The 20,013-nt window shown below is 39.5% G+C and overlaps 2 protein-coding genes across 7 annotated transcripts; both read left to right on the plus strand.

Moving 5' to 3' along the window:
- The first annotated feature begins 3,126 nt into the window (after positions 1-3,126).
- mid1ip1a (MID1 interacting protein 1a) lies at positions 3,127-4,729 on the plus strand. Its single transcript, XM_053627625.1, has one exon. It carries the CDS (start codon positions 3,760-3,762, stop codon positions 4,189-4,191), a length of 432 nt encoding a protein of 143 aa, XP_053483600.1. The 5' UTR covers positions 3,127-3,759; the 3' UTR covers positions 4,192-4,729.
- Positions 4,730-5,801: 1,072 nt separating this feature from the next.
- Positions 5,802-17,487, plus strand: si:dkey-100n23.5 (cyclic AMP receptor-like protein A). Of its 6 annotated transcripts, none has more exons than XM_053627624.1 (16): positions 5,802-5,839; positions 7,674-7,851; positions 8,492-8,544; positions 8,645-8,699; positions 9,866-9,922; positions 10,280-10,340; positions 10,498-10,585; positions 10,697-10,786; positions 11,032-11,070; positions 11,721-11,799; positions 12,212-12,259; positions 12,922-13,004; positions 13,090-13,231; positions 13,314-15,541; positions 15,979-16,071; positions 16,740-17,487. In XM_053627624.1, the coding sequence occupies exons 4-14, from the start codon at positions 8,652-8,654 to the stop codon at positions 13,470-13,472; spliced, it is 894 nt and encodes a 297-aa protein (XP_053483599.1). In that variant the 5' UTR covers positions 5,802-5,839; positions 7,674-7,851; positions 8,492-8,544; positions 8,645-8,651; the 3' UTR covers positions 13,473-15,541; positions 15,979-16,071; positions 16,740-17,487. The 6 variants fall into 6 exon arrangements, with proteins under 6 accessions (XP_053483599.1, XP_053483595.1, XP_053483593.1 ...); XM_053627619.1 differs by lacking the exon at positions 5,802-5,839 and adding an exon at positions 8,284-8,373 and having other exon boundaries at positions 6,629-7,851; XM_053627621.1 differs by lacking the exon at positions 5,802-5,839 and adding an exon at positions 6,634-6,720.
- Positions 17,488-20,013: the final 2,526 nt, after the last annotated feature.

Consider the following 20,013-nt stretch of genomic DNA (forward strand, 5'->3'; position numbering starts at 1 on the left):
TGTACAGTGTGGATTCTCCAGTCCAGCAGAGAGCAGCTTCACTCCTGAACCCTGCAGGTTATTGCTACTCAGGTCCAGTTCTCTCAGTCTGGAGGAGTTTGATCTGAGAACTGAGGACAGAAGTCTACAGCTTTCCTCTGTGAGATCACACTCACACAGCCTGGGAGAGAAATGATGATATATCAGAACACTGATATCTGAATATGTGTGTGTGTGTGTGTGTGTGTGTGTGTGTGTGTGTGTGTGTGTGTGTGTTCACTCACTTTTTCATCATACCCTACAGTATGCTCCGGAACGGATCAGATATGAGAGCACAGGGCTCTGGATTGTAATGATGTTCATCTTGTCATCTTGTAATAATCTGTCTTTATCGGTTGTAATATTGAAAGAAAAGGACAGAAAGAAAGACTAATATGGATTTATGGGGTCTTTTGACTTAAAATTACCACATCAACATTTTCTGTGTATGTGTGGTATGTGTGTGTATATGTTCTTCTATCTATGTTTGCAGGTATGCATGTGTGTGTGTGTGTGTGTGTGTGTCCAGGGTTCGCTCTGTTGGGAGGACATCCATGTTTCCTCACCCCTCAGGATATTCACCTGGGTGTAAATGAGAGCACAAAAGACACAGCCAGGTTTGAACACAAGTTTATGCACGTGTATTAGTGACATGTAAGTACATGTACTTCTGCATAAGACTGTGTGTGTGTGTGTGTGTGTGTGTGTGTGTGTGTGTGTGTGTTGCAGAGTGCTCTCGAACTTGACTGATATTGTGTTAGCCCGGGTGTACAGTCACTCCACTTTGGAGCAGCTGGATAAGGAAGCTTCTATACCAATTATCAACGGCCTCTTTGACCTTTACCATCCTATACAGATACTAGCTGATCTGCTCACACTGCAGGTACACACACACACACACTTTCATCTGGCGTTGATGGGCTCCTTATCCTTTACGCTGTTTTCTCTTCTAGGAGCATTACGGTTCTTTGAAGGGCCTGACAGTGTCTTGGATAGGTGATGGTAACAATGTCCTCCACTCCTTCATGATGTCATCGGCCAAATTGGGAATAAATCTGAGAATAGCTAGGCCAAAGGTTAGCCATGAATCAACAAACTGAACTGTGAAAAAATTGAAGAACTAGCTTTCTGGAAAACCAATACTGACTCACGGACACATGGATCTCAATATCTGCACCTTTATTATAATGGAGTATTACAGTAAATGTCTAATAGATACACTATTTGTATTATAAAATTGCATACGCGCATAAGCATACACAGCATGAGCACATGCTTAGTGCATATATGTTTTAAGACATCACTTCGCTGGATTGGTCTCCATTTATTTATTCTGAATAAACAATAAACAAAACAACTTTTTTTTAAAGTAGTGCAATATATATATATATATATATATATATATATATATATATATATATATATATATATATATATATAGTTATAAAAACAGATTATTAAAGCATATTACATTGTTTTCAATACAATTATTTCTAATTATTTTGCTGACTGATGATTGACATATGATGGACTTATGAATGCACTGGAAATACTTTATATTAATATAGTCATGCCTTTGAATAAAGTGACTTTGTATATAGATAAATCTGAGTGCTCTGGCCGCTGGGTGTGCAGTGTGGAACTGATGAATGCACGGGTACAGTAGTATGTGTTAAAACCATAATGAACTTTCTTTTACTCTCACACTATTCGTTGTGACCCAGATGAGGACGGGTTCCCTTCTGAGTCCGGTTCCTCTCAAGGTTTCTTCCTCATATCATCTTAGGGAGTTTTTCCTCAACACCGTCACCACCGGCTCGCTCAATAGGGATAAATCCACACACTTAAAATCTCTATCCTGTGTTTAGATGCTTCTGTAAAACTTTTTTGAGACAACGTCCGTTGTTAAAAGCGCTACACAAATAAAATTGAATTGAATTAACTAATTGAAAGTGTGTGTTTGGGGGTTGGGACGGTCTCAGCATTTCTTCCCTTCATTAATTTGCATCCCTGCTTTGAATTTGAGAAAAGGTCTAGCTATCAGCTGCACCTCTGTGTGTGAATGAAAGAGAACAAGAGAAAATGATCGAAAGGGAGTGGTACACAAAGAGAGAGAAAAAAAGGGTAAAGTAGTGGAGCAGGTTTTTGCCCAGTACAACATTCTCATAATACCAGAAACTTCTCACTGAGACAGAGTCTTTCATTGTGTGTTTAATTTCTGTTTAGACTGAAACCCCTGAACTTATCTCCATATCTCCATTAATCAGTGTTTATGTCGTGTGTCGTGTGTGTCGTGTGTGTGTGTGTTCACATGTTCAGAACTAACATTACACTAATATAAAATAACCGAATGAGAGAATATAACTTAAAAATACATTTTTATCAGTGCAAAAATTCAACTTAATGTCATATGATACTATTGGGTACAAAATAAAAAGTCTTGTGCACCTATTCACTTATATCCAAACATACGTATTCAAGCACTTGTATTTATTCATTTATTTTTACCTTGAATAATGCTTTCTAGTTTTAATTTTGCAAAAATAATGATGGGAATTGTAATGCAGTGTAAAGTCATGTTTTTTTTTTTTTGTTTTTTTTGGCCTAACCTTCTGTTATGTATAAGCTGAAGGGGCGCAGTTCTCCTGAGTTTACCTCGGGTCACGCATGTGATTGGAGAGAAAGAATTAAGTCCCGCCCTTTACTCGAGACCAAGGGATACGATAGGTTAGACAGGTCACGCCACATGTAACTGTAGAAATAGTCATGAATTCTTCTTCCAATCGATTATGACAGTGATAATGTCACTCCATGTCATGTAATCGATTCATTTGTTTAAAAAATTTAATTCATTTTTTTTAAAAAAAAGGAAAAGAAACCCAGAAAATAATTTGCTCTAAATACTTTAGCTGAAATATATAAAGAACACCTTAGATCAGGGGTTCCCAAACTTTTCCAGGGCAAGGCCCTCCAAATGGCATTAACATTTGACCGAGGCCCCCCTTTTACAAGATGTCTTTAAAACACAAAAAATACAGACTTCTGAATATATCCCCCCCTTTTTTTTATTAATAGTTACATCTTACATCTTTACATGACATTACATTAGGAATTGATTGTGAGTGTGTGTGTGTGGTTGTCTGAGATTGAGAAATAGAAAACATATTAGAGGGAGGGATGGGCACACCAAATTGTTGAGGCCCCCCTGGCGCCCCCTGGCGGCCCCCACTTTGAAAACCACTGCCCTAGATAATGAGCAACAGCCTGTAGTAAATAATCTGTTGTTGTAGAGAAAAACGTGGAGTTATTTTTATTTTTATTTTATTTTATTTTTTTTTTAAATAATGCCAGGTTTAACAGTTAGGATACTAATATTAGGATGTAGACGTCAAAGTCAGTGTGATATGCCATGCATTAAAAGGGCTAATGGTGCATCTGAAAGTAATTACAAAACACACTCCACCATGACTTATAAACCAGTTTCAGTCAATCTTGTGTATACTGGTGTGGATGTGTAGATTAGATGGAGTTTCTCATGCAGCGGGAATCCGGTTCTCTGTACCCGGATTAACAGGTTTGTGAGGTCACACCCTGTCCTCCCAAAAGGGATAAAAAATCATGATCAGAGGTGGAGCAAACCAGTCCGAGAAAACCAAGCTCAAGGAAGAGAAACTTTAATTCAATGCGTTTGTTCATTTATTTATTTATTTAACTTTTGCATTATCCAAAAGAGAAAAGAAAATGATGCGCATGCCCGAGCTCCAGTGCCAGAAGAACTCTCTGTTCACGGCCATGAACCGCTTCATCGGCGCCGTCAATAACATGGACGAGACGGTGATGGTGCCGAGTTTGCTGCGTGACGTGCCGCCGGCGAGCGCCGGAGATGCTGGAGAATACCTGCGCGCCGCCGAGGCCGACATGTACACCTACTACACCCAGCTGAAATCCATCCGCAACGAGATCGAGTGGGGAGCCGTGCTGCGAGGCGAGGAGCCGCAGAGACCCGCCGAGAAAGCAGCCGAGCCCGGGATGAGCGAGCAAGCGGAGCTGGAGAACCTGCTGCGTTTCCATCTGAAGGGCCTGTACGGTGTCCTGACCAAACTCACCAGCCACGCCAACGAGCTCACCGACCGCTACAAGCAGGAGATCGGTATATCTGGATGGGGACAGTGAGACAGAAAGACGGACCAAGACTCGAACCGTCCTGAGGAGAGAACTCTTCTGGATTGAAAGTATTTCCTTTTGGGACTAACATTATTTTCGGTATTGACCAAAACTGACGCCAAGTGTCAAGCCACCTATTTGCACAAGTTTGTCCTATAAGATATACTATGTATTTGGGAACTAAATGTTGCATTATATGTGTTACTATAATGTAGAGAGTGGGCAGAGGACTAATATGGTCTTATGAATGCAATCCCTCTCTAACATCACCTCTTCAGCTGTACTGAACAGCTGAATGTATTTATTGTTGTTTGTTTGTTTGTTTGTTTGTTTGTTTTGTTTTTAGTTTCACTGAAAGGAAAATGATCTGAAACTATACCTGTCCATCAATGATGTGGAATGCTCTGAAATAGTACAAGTCATGAAGAGCTCCTTGAGATGTTTGTTGTCGCTGTGCTATTGTTGTCCGAAACATTTTGTTCATTGTTAAACTTTTATATATATTGGAGATTATTTATAGTAAAATAAACCCGATGTGTTCAGTGTATGATTCCTGCTTGTCTGTGTGATCTTAAATTTTCAGTGGCCAGAGATGGGTGGATGGATGGTGGTTTGGATAAAGTAAGAAATATTGACTCTGAATCCTAAAAGTACCAGATGGGGCAGAAAAAGTTACAGGAACTACAACATGCTCGGAAAACAACACACCTTACCTTGACTGTGTGCAATACCTTATAGGAATCCATTGCTTAGTTATATACGTTGTTTTTCAGTTCATTACACCGAAACTACCTGTTCGCCCGCAGTCCATGCATACAATGCATACCTGTAAACTGATGTGGGTATCTAAAAATAGGATTAAGAAAATATGCAAGTATGACAGGCCATCATGAGGCAGTACAATCAAAGCACTGAGAGAAATGAACACAAAGATCTGTTAGAAATACAGATCTGCTATATAATTAGGAATTACAGAATAATCCGGCACCATATTTTCTGAATACTGAAGTTTTAATGGTTGGATAGGTTATTCCCATTATATACATAAACAAACACATGCTGACTTTTTTATTTATTTAATTTTTTATAAATACTGGGATTATATTTTTGAACATTTTCTGATGCAAAATAGAGTTGCAAATTTAATTTATTATTTTTTTAATGATTAGATTTGTTAAGATCTGTTTTATATTAAATAAATGTATGTTCAGCTCATTTGCATGAGATAAACTGCTCAGCAATTATGCTACTAGAAAAAAACAACAAAAAAAAACTAGGCCTATAATATTACAAATAAACCACAACGTTGGCGAACATCTGCAGAGAGTTCCAAAATCTTATGAGTTTAAAAGAGTAATAAAAATATTAAACATAAATAAATATACACTGCACTGAATACCAGTTGATTTCTTAAATATATACCATTTGTTTTAAAATATACCATATCCGTAACTGCTGAATTAAATTTCACAAATTCTAAATGTCCTGTGAATATCAGAACTGAATATAGATTGGCGCAGTGATGACATCATTTCGTAGCGCCAAAACCCGGAAACGATTTAGCATTTTAGCACTTCCGGTTCCATCGTTCCCAGAAATCTATGGGGTTTTTTTTTTTTTTTTTGGAATGGGATTTTTGTTAAAAGCCTGAAATAAGGTCTGTGGTGAAACACAAGCTCGAAATATTTTCATGTTTTATTCTACGATATAAAATACAACAGTAATACCCCACTCGTGATTTTATGTTTATTTATTTTTTTTAAGCTTTTACGTGTGTTGAAAAAGGCGGTTGCTAACAAGTTGCTAAATATGACTACAGACATTGTCGGGGACTTTAAACGTAATCACGTCGAACAGGAAAAAACTTTGCAGATAAACTGGTTCAGGTTTGCTGTACACAATTCCCCCCAAAAAACGTGGATGAAGATTCATCCACAGAGTAAATCCGTAAAATAGAATTTTTTTGTAATGAAGTTTGGGAAAGTTGTCGGAAGCTCGGTGATGGTGACGTTAAACTCGAGCGACCGCGGTGTAGTACATTTATAGCGTAGGGTTAGCTTTTTATTTCTGCCGATTGTATTTACGCTTCAAACTTCATAAAAATTGTGTTCGTTTGTGAAACTTAACTTGTTGGATAAAACGTGGTAGTATCTTAATTTTTTTTTTTTTTTTTGCGATAATCCAAAAGCCTATGGGAAAATCTTACTAAGTTTTTGTCGTGTGATGCTAACTTCCGGGTTCTGGTACAAAATGGCGTCATCCTTGCACCACTCTATTAATGTTCCTGGGCGACTCCGCTATAGGGTTAAAGCGTTTCGTGTTTTGTCCCTCTCCGAACACCGTATAAACTCAGTGTGGCTGGTCGAGAGCTCATATGATGAGATGTGCCTGAAGGAAGACATGACTACAGAGCTAAACGGCAAGCTGATAGACTGAATAAGTATGGAAAATGTGGCAAATGGACATTCAGTCGAGACAGACAAGAACAGCAGTTCCCGTTGTACTTTCTTCAGTGCAGACCCGAGTGACTACCGATGTGTGAGTAGTTGAGACAGAGGCGAGGAGAGGGCCAGGTGGTCGGATGTGTTCTGTGATGTAGCTATAATGAAATGTAGTTCTGGTCTGTAAAATATATCGAGTAAAAGTTTATGAAGCAAGTTCAGCCATAGCTAGGCAAAGAATAACAATGACTGGTCACAATATCTCAAACCTAGTCCGGTTCAAAACAAAACAAAAGGCAGTTAGCCCAAAGAGTCGGCTCTTAATGGTGAGTTGAGCCAGATGAGCTGACTCACAGAGAAGAACCGGAAGTGACATAACGGTCTGTGCTAACCCTCGGCAGCTGTGGGCGTGGTCTATGTATGTATGTATGTATGTATGTATGTATATAGGAAAGCGCGCTCTCTCCACGGTTTTAATTTAACAATTGACTAAACGCTAAATTAAGTGAAATTTTACTCAATTTCACTTAAGTTTAATATTTTAAATTACTCGGGTGTGGGGTTTAATATTGTAAATTAGCTGGGGGTGGAGTTTAATATTTTTAATTATCTGGGTGGGAGGTGTGGGGGTTAATATTTTAAAATGACCTGGGTGTGGGGTTTAATATTGTAAATTACCTGGTGGTGGGGTTTAACATCGTAAATTACCCTTGGGGGAGCTGGATAGGGAGGAATTAAAATGTTGAAAATGAATTATTTCAAGAGCAACACTTCTTCCACTGCCAGATTCATCATGGCAGAGACACTGACACTCCGTGTGGTTGAATTCATTCCAGTTTATAGTTTTTAATCAGAGTTTAAGACCTTTTAGTCAAGTTGCAATCAAGTGTTTAAATGCTGCGGCACGACTTGTATTTAAATAAAAGATCAACAAATCCTAGCTCTATGGCATGTTTAATAAAATCCTTGACGGTGCCTCCAGCGTTTGACTATTTGATGTAACTATTCTTTGGGATGTATATAGAGTGTAATGCATTTTTTCATTGCCAGTGAGAATGGCATCCTGAACAACACCACCAGGTCTAACTCTGGACACGATCAGTCAACAGCTGAGGCATCAATATGTACTAAATGTGTACAGAATAATTGGCCTGTACAGCTCCCGGAAGCCACACCTCAGCACGAGCTGTCGATGAACCTGTCATTCAACATTTTTACTGCTTGAGTGGTGAGAGAGAAAGAGAAAGAAAACACGACATTTCATTACCTCTTCGGTGTTTACTCTTCTTCATAACATCATTTCATAATCCATTTTCAAAAATCGACTGAGTGTGGATATGGTAGAGAAGATAACAATGATCGCAAAAAATTCAGCGAAGTCCCGTACGGACTGAAAAGGCACAATAAAAGAATCTTATAAAAGATAACTCATGTATTACTACGTCTTGTAACTATGCTGTAAAAAAAAAATTTGTTATTATAGAAATAATGCATTTGGACCAGTATGATTCTGTAAATGTTTGATAGTTCTGTACTGTAGCCTGCCTGGTATTCAGGGGAAATATCTACAATACTGGCAGATCCTGAAAAGACCTTAGTGAAATACTGAAAGACCTTACTGTGCTTTTATTTTGGCGTGGTGCTTGGTTTGTTTGTCCAGAATGTGTTCTGGTCAGCTCTGAAAAATGAAACCGTGTGGTCAGTGAAGCGACTTTAAACCCAAAGCAAGCGCTGGGTCTCTGGACAGAGGGTAGGTTCGGCGTGGTCTACTCATCAGGTTGAAGAACACTTCAAGTGACGGTTCTATTGTAGTGTGAAATGGTGTTTTGTTTCTTATATATATATTTATATTTCCCCCTTTCTCACAGGATGTGATTCTTACGGTGAAGAGAGCCACCGGGGCATTTTCTCTGGTTGCATGGTAACTATCATGTTCAGCTCGTCTTGTTTAGTGTATTATTTTGAGAGAGATTTGTGGATTCAGTTGCTGTCAGTGGTCATGTCATTTCTTCTCTTCACAGCCTCATTATGTTATTTGTGGTATGGCTGCTTCGCCGATACAGCTCCTTGGCTCAGGTAGTGTGCATGGATCATTAACAGTACACTCCCAGACATCTAACATTATTATTATTATTATTATTATTATTAAATCAGAATTCACCATGGGGACTGTCTTTTAGGGTCCTACAGACATGGAGTAATTGAAATGAGGATGATCATTGGACTGGCCTGTTTCTGTAGTGTACAGAATAGTAATGATGTAATAATGAATATTATGCATTGTTGTTTAGTAATGCCTTATTTGATGTTGAGACAAGTCATTTGTTTAGCGTAGAAAATGAATAAAAACAGTCCCCTCTGAAAGTATTGGAACGGGCAAGGGTGATTCTTTCGTTTTTGCTGTACGCCGAAGACATTTGTTTTGAGATCAAAAGATATAATACGAGACGGTGGATTTCTTCGCCCTTTTTTAACAACAAAGGCAGGCGAATCCCAGGGACGTAAACCGTGAGCAGACAGTCAGAGCTATTCGTTGATCAAACTAATCAATCTGACAGGGCACACCTGGGCAACAAGAAATACCTGTCAGTGACACGTTCCAATATTTTCAATCGCTTGACAAAATAGGTGGGTTCCAATAAAAAGTGCCGTGTTTGGAGTTGTTTAACACGTCTCGATGGAAATTTCAGGAAGTGAAATCTCGCAAACCGAAATGTGTAGTGAAAAACGTATGGTGTTGGTCCACTGCTCAGAAGGTCGGGAGTTCAAACCCCAGCACTGCCAAGCTGCCACTGTTGGGCTCTTGAGCAAGGCCTTTAACCCTCACCTGCTCAGGTGTATGAATGAGAAGTGTAAGTCGCTCTGGATAAGGCCGCCTGCTAAATACCATAAATGTAAAAACAAAAGAATTGGCGTTTCTGTTCCAATACTTTCGGAGGAGACTATATATATATATATATATATATATATATATATATATATATATATATATATATATATATATATATATATATATTAAACCGTATATTTGAATATCCTGTTTGCACAGAGGGCATCGTTTATAACTCTTCCAGTAAAGATGTGTGGAATGTTTTCATAGGCCAGACTGAACAAAAAAAAAAACACAACTTCCTGGAAGATTTCCCCAACCTTCTGTAACACCGGGTTGTTTTTGAGTGATCAGACAGGAATGTTATCAGACACGATCAGCCTTCACTGTTCTGTTCTCTTTCCGTTTCCAGAAAATGGTCGTCAGTCTAACCGTAGCAGCGTTCTTCGACAGTGTCGCGTACGTCATGGTGAGTCGGTCCGATTTAACTGATGGATGAAAGTGTGTGTGTGAGTGAAAGGTAAAGAGAGCAGAAAAGGAGAAGCAAAGGAGCGATGAACTTCATGTTTAGGGATTTCTGGGGATTTATTTCTCCTCTCCTCCTTCTCTGCTGTTCAGTGCTTTAGTGCTGTAAGCGTACGAAATGACACGATTATTAATAAAGCAATGAGAAAAGCAACATGGGCATTATCAGAACGAAGGAGGTGCCTCACACAAGGAATTCCACATAATAATCCATGTACGTTAATTTGGTCTTTTCTGTGTTTTATTTAACGGAGTCGGACTGCTTGTTGTGTTAAATATCCCCTCCTTTCTGTCTGTACAGGGAGAGTCTCACCCCGAGGGCGCTCTGTGTGACTTCCAAGCCTGGTGGCTAACATATTTTGGTGAGTGTGTACACGTGTACATGGTCAGGAACGATCCGGGCGAATGCTCTGTATTTACAGTGTGGTCGTTTTGTGTGTATGTGTCTGAGACACGCCTGACTGCATTGCCGTGTGTGTGTACTATATGTTGTAAGTGTGTTACGGTTGTGTGTTGCAGACTGGAGTGCTCTGGCCTGGGTATGTCTCATCACTCTGAATCTTTACCTGAACCTGGTCAGGGAGATCAGGACTGAACATTATGAGATGTAAGGAACATCTGTACAGGATTACACCTCTGTTGTTGTTGTTGTTGTTGTTGTTGTTGTTTTTTTGTCACTTTTGGATCTACATTAGAACGTGTTAATGTTGTTTTTCAGACCGTACCATATTGTAGCATGGGGGATCCCTCTTCTTATGTCCATTCTTCCCTTGATGAAGGGGTATTACGGTCCAGCTGGAGCCTGGTGGTGAGTTGTTAATGATTGAGGTGGGAGTAGCTCAGATTTGGCACCACTATTGGGCTCTTGAACAAGACCCTTAAGCTTTAACTGCTCGGGTATATGCCTGAATGGATTCTGTATGTTGTAGATAAAAGCATCGACTAAACGAATACATGTAAATGTCTGAACCATCTAACTTCTCATTCTGTTCCCCTTGTTTTATCTTCTTTCTTTCTTCAACATTTCTTTTTATCTGTCCATCCCTGGTGTAGCTGGATCACGGACGATCACGTGGCGTGGAGATTTGGCATGTAAGTAACACCTACACCTAGGTTTGATTTGTGAGAAGCGTGCTCGTGTGTTAGTTTGTCGTCTGTGTCCGTCGAGGCGGTTCCGTTGTGTGCCGGTTCGCTTTATCTCTGCACGTGAGAGACGTTCTCGGGCACAGGGCAGGTTGACACGCTCGGACACTTTTACTCAGCATGACTCGACTAGCTCGAGCTAGTTTTTCAAACCAGACTGACCAGGCCGTCGGTATGTTCATCAACAGTGCGGCCTGTTTTCACAGGAAGAGGACATCTGACCGACGTGTGCGAACGCGTAAGCGCGGGTAATTGTGAAAATGGTGCTGTAATAAAAATGGACCCACTGCTAGAGCTTGACCGGAGCTTGTTATAGTTTATATAGCTTAGTCTCTCAAACCAGACTTCACGGGATGCCATGAATCTCACACAAGCGTGACATCAGATATGGTCTGATCTTCCTGATATTACGCACAAGTGTACAAATCTACAAGTTCTGTAGATGTATTGCTTCATCAACTGTTAGTCCTGGTAGACAATAATAATAATAATAATAATAATAATAATCATGCTGTGATGTCACGAAGATCATGTTTTACATGTTTAGGGTTAGGGTTAGTTATTTCAATAGCTTTCCATCCTCTGCCTTTTCTATGCAGATGGTACATCCCGCTCTTCACCCTCATCTTCCTCATGAGCTGCTGTTATGTACGAATCATCTATGTGGCCAATAAGAGGGTGAGTTACGTTCAGAATCAAACGCACGCCAAATGAAACTGACATGACGCAGCAGCTGAGATGAAGCCGGTTCGATCTGGGCGAAAGAATTCCAAGGTGTTGCAGCAATATGAAATACAGCCCCGCCACAGGTGTTAAACCTCCCTGGGTTATTCGTCTTCTGTTATTGCAACGATTGCCCCGAGGGCAGGGCTGATTATCCAGAGGGTGGCATACCAGATTCTAGAACGTTCTGCTTAATCACGATTTCCACATGAACCCCACACACACACGTGCATGACCGTATACACGTTGATATTTCCCGTGATCTTATTGTAGATGATGTAACTTGCTTCATTATCCACTAGAGACGATATATGAGATGTGGAAATGGCGTTATTTTATTTTATGTTTTATATTTTACTACTCCTAGATGCAGTCCTGGTTTGGCACCTTTAACCCGGAGAGGGAGAGGAGGAAGGTGAGTCCGTGTTGTACGTCTAAAATAACGGCACGGTTTTTCCCATGGGCTACTTCTGTAGTTCGACCGTGATCGCTCACGCTAGCAAGTGACAAAGCGACAGGCGTTTTCATCTTCCTTGTACGCAGAGCAACCATTTCAGCGACAGCGCCACGAGCAACATTTGATATAAGATTTTCAGTATTCTATCCAGGTTAGGTATGACGCGGTAAAAATCCAAACAGTTGGCTCGAATGATTCCTTGGAGCAATCCTATGGCTTGCGTGCTCGGATGTTTCGACCTGCAGTCACTTTGCGTTTACTGGAAGACGGACATAACCGTGGAGACATCTCATTCTGTCACATACTACCGTACGACCGCTCATTAAATGCGTCTCGGGGCATTGTGAAGAAAAATAAAGCTTGGAGGAAAGTAGCAGAGGTTCTGGATTCCTCGGGTAGAGTATGTGGTTAGTAAAGATAGCTTACTTTGCTAATCGGAATTGGATTTATCTACTGAGAATCTATGAAGCGTAACATGTGACATGTCGGTCAAACAACCAGTCTTCACACTGATTAGTGGATTATTTGTTTTGCATTTAATCCACAAGAGATCAACGTAGCACAAGAGTCAGTCTCCGCCCCTCTCTCTCTCTCTCTCTCTCGCTCTCTCTCTCGTTTAGATGTCTCTAGTTGAGGAAATCCGGCCTCTGAAATGGTATCCCTCAGTATATCTGCTGGTCTCCATCTTCCCGCTCTTAAATCGGTAAGCACACATAAACACGTACATCGATACCGGAGAAAACGCTCGACGTGGCATTATTAACGGACGTGTCGTGTGGGTCCCGTAGGCTTCATAACGCCGTGTATCCCGAGGACCCCGTGTTCTCCCTGACGCTCCTACACGTGCTTAGCGCTCCTCTGCATGGCCTGGCGAACGCGTTTGTTTTTAGCAAGGACACCTGGAGTCAGCTCAGCAATACTGGAATCAAAGTAAGAAACAAGAACCCTACACACACACACACAAGTACACGTACACTGATGCACTTTAATTCTCATTGTGTATATGTTCCAGCTGGCCCTTCAGTCTCGACTGTGTGACAGCACCAGGATCGGCGAGTATCACCCAGCTAACGTGAGATACACGGTAGCGCTCGAGTCGGAGTCGGACGACGACGATAACAACGTCCTCTTCTACAGCCCTGACATGAACCTGAAGGACCGAGGACCCTGATGTGCGTGTATTATAGCACATTTACAGTTCACACTCCTTGCCTTTAAAGGACGTACCGCTCTTCCATTTCTCCTATCGCGGTGTTGTGTTAAATGAAAATGATACAGAAAAAAAGAAGTGTTTTTTACAATCATAAAATCCCTCTTTTCCACTTAACTATTTCAGTATTTTCTTGATTTCGCTATATTTCTGTTCATATTGTAAATGCGATGCAAGGTGAGCACTTTAAGTTAATATCCTCAGTATTGATAGCTTTATTAGTTCGAGAGTTGCTTTTAAACATCTCTAAAGCTGTACAGTTTGTGTATTTGGATGTTCTTATGTTATCTTATGTTTTGACTGTTTATTATTTATGAAAATGTACAGAGTGTCTGCTATATTTTTGTACCATTTTCATATAATTTAAATAAATAAATAAAAAGGTTAATACACACTGATGTGTATATCGATGTCTTTTTGTGTCGTCACAATGGCTCGAGGTAATTGGAAGTCGTTTTGGACAGAAGTGGCTTCTGGATTCCAGGGTTGTGGCTTCGATGCTGAGCTTGGGTTAGTGTCTGTGTGGAGTTTAACATGTTCTTTGTGCGTTTTGTGGTGGCTTCCTCACGAAAACATCCCAGATATATGAAATATGATCATCTCAAATTTGCGATTTCTCAAAAAGTGTGTGAATCAATGTGTACAGGTGCATCTCAAAAAATTATTGTTGAAAAGTTCTTTTTTTTTTTTTTACTGTAATTTAATCCAAAAAGTGGAACTTTCATATTTTCTGGATTCATTATACATGAAGTGAAATATTTCAAGCCTTTTTATTTGTTTTAATCTCGACGCTTACAGCTCACGGAAATCAAAAATCCAAAATGTCGACCTTCTGAAAAGTATGTTTATGAAAATTTATGCGCTCGATACTCGGTCGGGGCTTTAATCCTTTTGCATGAATTACTGCATCCATGCGACGTGGCATGGAGGCGATCAGCCTGTGGCACTGCTGAGGTGTTCTGGAAGTCCAGGTTGCTTTGATAGCGGCCTTCAGCTCGTCTGTATTGTTGGGTCTGGTGTCTCTCATAGATTCTCTATGGGGTTCGGGTCGGGCGAGTCGGTTGGACAATCTAGCACAGTAATACCATGGTCAGTAAACCAGTTACTAGTAGTTTTGGCACTGTGGGCAGGTGCAGAGTCCTGCTGGAAAAGGAAATCAGCATCTCCATAAATCTCGTCAGCAGATGGAAGCATGAAGTGCTCCACAATCTCCTGGTAGATGCTGCATCGACTCTCGACTTGAGAAAACACAGTACACCAACACCAGCAGATGATACGGCACCTCAAATCATCACTGACTGTGGAAACGTCACACTGGACTTCAAGCAGCTTGGATTCTGTTCCTCTCCACTCTTCCTCCAGACTCTGGGACCTTGATTTCCAAATGAAATGCAACATTGACTTCCATCTTTCTCATGATTGTGGTTGTGTACTGAACCAGACAGAGAGATTAAAGCCTCAGGAAACCTTTGCAGGTGTTTTGAGTTAATTATCTGATTAGAGTCTTCTCAGGTCGATATTTCTTAAGACAACACAGATGGGAAGTTAATAGACTAGTCATGATGACCTAGTCATACTCAGAGACGTTACCGAACACTGCCATCTTGTGGACACGTTCTGTTTTGAACACTTTTATTACATAAGAATTGTATATAAACAAAAATGACATGCTTTGAAACTGATACTCGCTGCTATGCCTTAATTAGTTCATTCATTCATTAAAATACTTTAGACAGCTGCCTTGATGCGCATTCGGAGAAGCTAATGTGTTTGCAGTTTGAAAGAGAGCTCTCTTGATTGGCTGTGCTGCAGCTCGCGCCCTATCGCGATTGGCTGTAAGGGGAAATGATCGTGACGTAATTCAGTTCCATAACAAGGGCGTCGACAAACCCGGAAGTAACCGAGACTGGAACATTCAGTACAGTCAAAACAACACATACACTTCTCTCTTTACATTTATTCATTTTCTTTCCGTTTAAAGAAAGAGAGCGACCCGTGGGCCTCCATAATGGTATGACTTCTGATAAAAGGTAAGCCTGTTTAAATAAATAAATAAATAAATAAAAACAATAATTATTATTTTATAAATATATTAAATAATGACCGACCTTTAAGAAAGACGTAGTTACATACATTTAATAGTTGTGCAGATATAGTACATGAATTATAGTCTGAATATTTGTAGTGTATTAGTCATTTTAAAGTACAATAACATTACATTATATTAAAACTAATACATAAATTAATAAATAACTTCTTCTTCTTCTTCTTCTTCTTCTTCTTCTTCTTCTTATTATTATTATTATAACAATATTCCCTAAGTGGACTTAAGAAAACACTAATTATTAAGGCTGGGGGAACTAATACATTAACCTGTATTAACCAGAATGAATGTCCCTGCTACCTGTTACACAATATCAGTGTTTACATGTAATAATGTGTGTGTGTGTGTGATCTGTTCTGTCAGCTGGTGTCTACGTGGCACGGAAGATCTCCTCCGCTGTCCGAGGAGATGAGCAAAAAGACCAGCCTGTCCTCACGCCATGTAGCCTAACCCAAGGTGGGTTGTTGTGTCACTAATGTATACAGTATCACGTGATCACATCACGTGACCTGACAATGACTCATGACAACTGGATGTAGGATGGCCTACAGTGAGAACAACAAGCGTAAACAGGCTTCCAAGATGTCTTGAAACACCCAGAAATATATTGACTAGTTTTTCCAAAGCAAGCAAACAAAAAATAAATAAAATAGCTAAATAAAATTGATGAAATGTTATGGAAATACTAAAGTCATGGAGAAATAAGGTTCTTCTTCAGTGGTAAACCACTGAAATCTCTGAAATATTTTGGTGTATCGATTAGAGAGAAATTGATGATTAGTACCTTTATCTTATCGTCCATTACGTGTTTGTTTGTTTTTTACCAGGATAATCTTGGTCATTTTGCAGAGGGGTCAAGCCAGTAGGTATAGATTTGGGATCTAGTTGTGGCCATCTCTAGTTTTCATACAGTCTTTGAGATCTTTGTTCATATTTTACTTGGTTCTTGGTTGTCATTCTTCTATAAGCGTGAGACCATCCCACTTCTAATGTGTGTGTGTGTGTGTGTGTGTGTTTCAGCCAGTATTCTTTTGTGTTGACTTTCACATTGACACACGTTTAGGAACTCTGATGATGGGAATAGAATAACTGAGGTATTTACAGATTGTGTGTTTGTGTTTCAGCTAATAAGCGTCAGAGTCAGAAGCGGTTAACAGCGGAAAAGATGTCATCTCCAGACCTGGATGATGGCGCAGTGTGTGTGCCTCCAGCAGACACTGCAGTGCAGAAATATAGTTCCTGAGGTTAAAGGTCACGCCGGTGCATTACTGGGTGCTAGACAGTAAAGCTACATCCCCCTGATTAACAAAACAGCTTTATCCTTAACTATCAAATTTTAAGGCAGATATATACTGTATTCTACAAGTGCCTAATCAGAATGATCAAGATCTGGGAATTTCCCAGTTATATCTAGATTGTTTCCAATAAACTACAAACATTTGACATTTCACTTATTAATTATTCATTAATAAACTAAAAAGAAATGAGGCCAAACCTTTTAATATAGGGTGCTCAAAAACATTTAACCGGCATTATGCTGATACTGACATTATATTAAATTAGAACACATTCATGGGGAAAAAATTAATTAATGACCTTTATAAACCCAGTTTGCCCTGCGTGACTGATGGATACTAGTCATTGCCTTTCTCTCTCTCTCTCTCTCTCAGCTCAGCTGTAGAGTGTGAAGGTCTGTTCATCAACCTCTGCTTCAGGGACTGTTCAGATCTGAAATTTTCCTACAGCTGTAATATTTATATTAAGAAATGTTGGCTATTGTATGTAGCATTTTACATTAAAGAAGAGTAGATAACATGCATATAACGTCACGTTTTCATACGTGGGGTGAAAAATAAAATTGCTTTAAATCGGTGTGTTTTGTATTTTGAAGTGTTTGTTACTATAATGAGCTCAGTGGCAGGATCATTTGTACAGTATGTGATGGGTTTTCAACTTAATGTGGAAATATGTCTTTTTCAATTCAATTCAATTTTATTTGTATTGCGCTTTTTACAATAGACATTGTCTCAAAGCAGCTTTACAGAAACATCAACACGGTATACAGATATTAAAGGTACGAATTTATCCCAACTGAGCAAGCCACTGAGTGGCGACGGTGGCGAGGAAAAACTCCCTAAGATGTTTTAAGAGGAAGAAACTTTGAGAGGAACCCGACTCAGAAGGGAACCCGTCCTCATCTGGGTAACAACAGATAGTGTGAAAATGTTCATTTTGGATTTATATGAAGTTTGTTTGGCCTTAGAAGCAGCCGTAGTCCCAGCAGTCTGGAATTGGAGTAGATGAGAGCTCCATCCAGAGGCAGGACAGCCGAAACGGATCAGGCAGGTCCGGAGAGCAGAAAGGATCGGGATCTCTAGTATCTCCATAAAATCGTGTGTGGCTCAACAGAAGGAGAGAGGGAGAGAAAAGATTATTAGGACTGTGCTTAGCGTAACAGAAAGTCTAGTCAGAGTAGGCTTGAGTAAACAAATACGTTTTAAGCCTGGACTTAAACACTGAGACTGTCTGAGTCCCGAACACTAATTGGAAGACTGTTCCATAACTGTGGGGCTCTATAAGAGAAAGCTCTTCCCCCTGCTGTAGCCTTCGCTATCCGAGGTACCGTCAAATAGCCTGCATCTCTTGATCTAGGTAGGCGTGGGGGATCATAGAAAACCAAAAGTTCGCTTAGATACTGTGGCGTGAGACCGTTCAGTGCTTTATAGGTTAATAATAGTATTTTATAATCAATGCGAGATTTCACTGGGAGCCAATGCAGTGAGGATAAGATCGGGGTGATGTGGTCGTATCTCCTGGTTCTAGTTAGGACTCTAGCAGCTGCATTCTAGACTAACTGGAGCTTATTTATATTCCTACTGGAACATCCAGACAGTAAGGCATTACAGTAATCTAATCTAGAGGTGATGAAAGCATGAACTAGTATTTCCGCATCATGTAGTGACAATATATTTCTTATCTTAGAAATATTTCTGAGATGAGAGAAGGCTATCCTAGTAATATTATCTACATGAGCGTCAAATGATAGACTGGAGTCAATAATCACTCCAAGGTCTTTTACTGCTGCACATGACGAAACAGATAGACCATCCAGAGTAACCATGTGATCAGAAAGATTACTTCTAGCTACACGTGGTCCTAATAAAAGTATTTCTGTCTTATAAGAATTAAGTAAAAGGGAGTTAGTTAGCATCCAACGTCTAATGTCCTTTACACATTCTTCAACTTTACTAAGCTGCTGTCTGTCCTCTGGCTTCGCTGAAATATACAGCTGTGTATCATCAGCATAACAGTGGAAGCTAATTCCATGTTTACGAATAATTTGACCTAGAGGTAGCATATATAAAGTAAAAAGCCTTTTATATATGGGGTGTCCCAAAAGTCTTTATACACAGGGGAAATTAACACTTTTTTAGCAAAATGTCTTCCAAAATGTTTCATACTTAGTTTATGTACAGGGGTACATAAATGGTAAATATGAGCAAAGAAGGCTGTGAAAAATTGTCTTTATTGTTTAACCTTTTGATCTTTTGTTTAAAAAAAAATCACAAAAATACTCTGCTCTCATGGATATCAAACAATTGCAAACAACACAGGCTTATAAAAAAAAAAACAACTATCTTTCTTAAATATAGGTGTGCAACAATTATTGGCATCCCTATGAATTCATATGAGAAAAATATATTTGAAGTATATTCCCATTCATATTTTACGCTAGGAACAGGAAATTGTTCAACCATGACTTCCTGTTTCACAGGGGTATAAATATGAGGTAACATATAGGCCAAATTCCCTTAGTCATTCATAACAATGGGTAAGACCAAGGAAAATGGCTGTGATGTGTGGCAAAAGGTTGTTGAGCCTCACAAAATGGGAAGTGGCTATAAGGAATTAATAAATAAATAAATTAAATTTGTTACTGTAGTACATCTTATGTATATATGTGTCATAAATATGTTAAATATATTAGTGGTGACTGTTTTATATCATTATTTAAAAAATAGCCAAAGCATGTGTCATTTTCCCTACTTCAATATTTTTGGGGTCAACTTCCTGTTTGATGCTGTCCACACCCACTTATATGATGTCACAACAATTAAGTCATTATTTCTATCAAACTGTTACGTGCCCTACTGAATGAATCACTAGAAACCATCACAGAACTTCTAATGGTTTCCACTACATTAAAATACCATTACCAAATGGTTTCCATTACGTAGTAGGACGTATTAAGGATGTAGGTCCTTAATGGTATCCACTAGGCATGACATGGCCCCAATAGAAGGCCAACAAATTACAGACCAGACCCATAGGGACCAGTACAATTTCCATTATAACCATTAAAACCATTACAAATTCTATGAGGGTTTCTACAAATTT

Source organism: Ictalurus furcatus, chromosome 6, assembly GCF_023375685.1.
Source record: "Ictalurus furcatus strain D&B chromosome 6, Billie_1.0, whole genome shotgun sequence".
Lineage (NCBI taxonomy): Eukaryota > Metazoa > Chordata > Actinopteri > Siluriformes > Ictaluridae > Ictalurus > Ictalurus furcatus.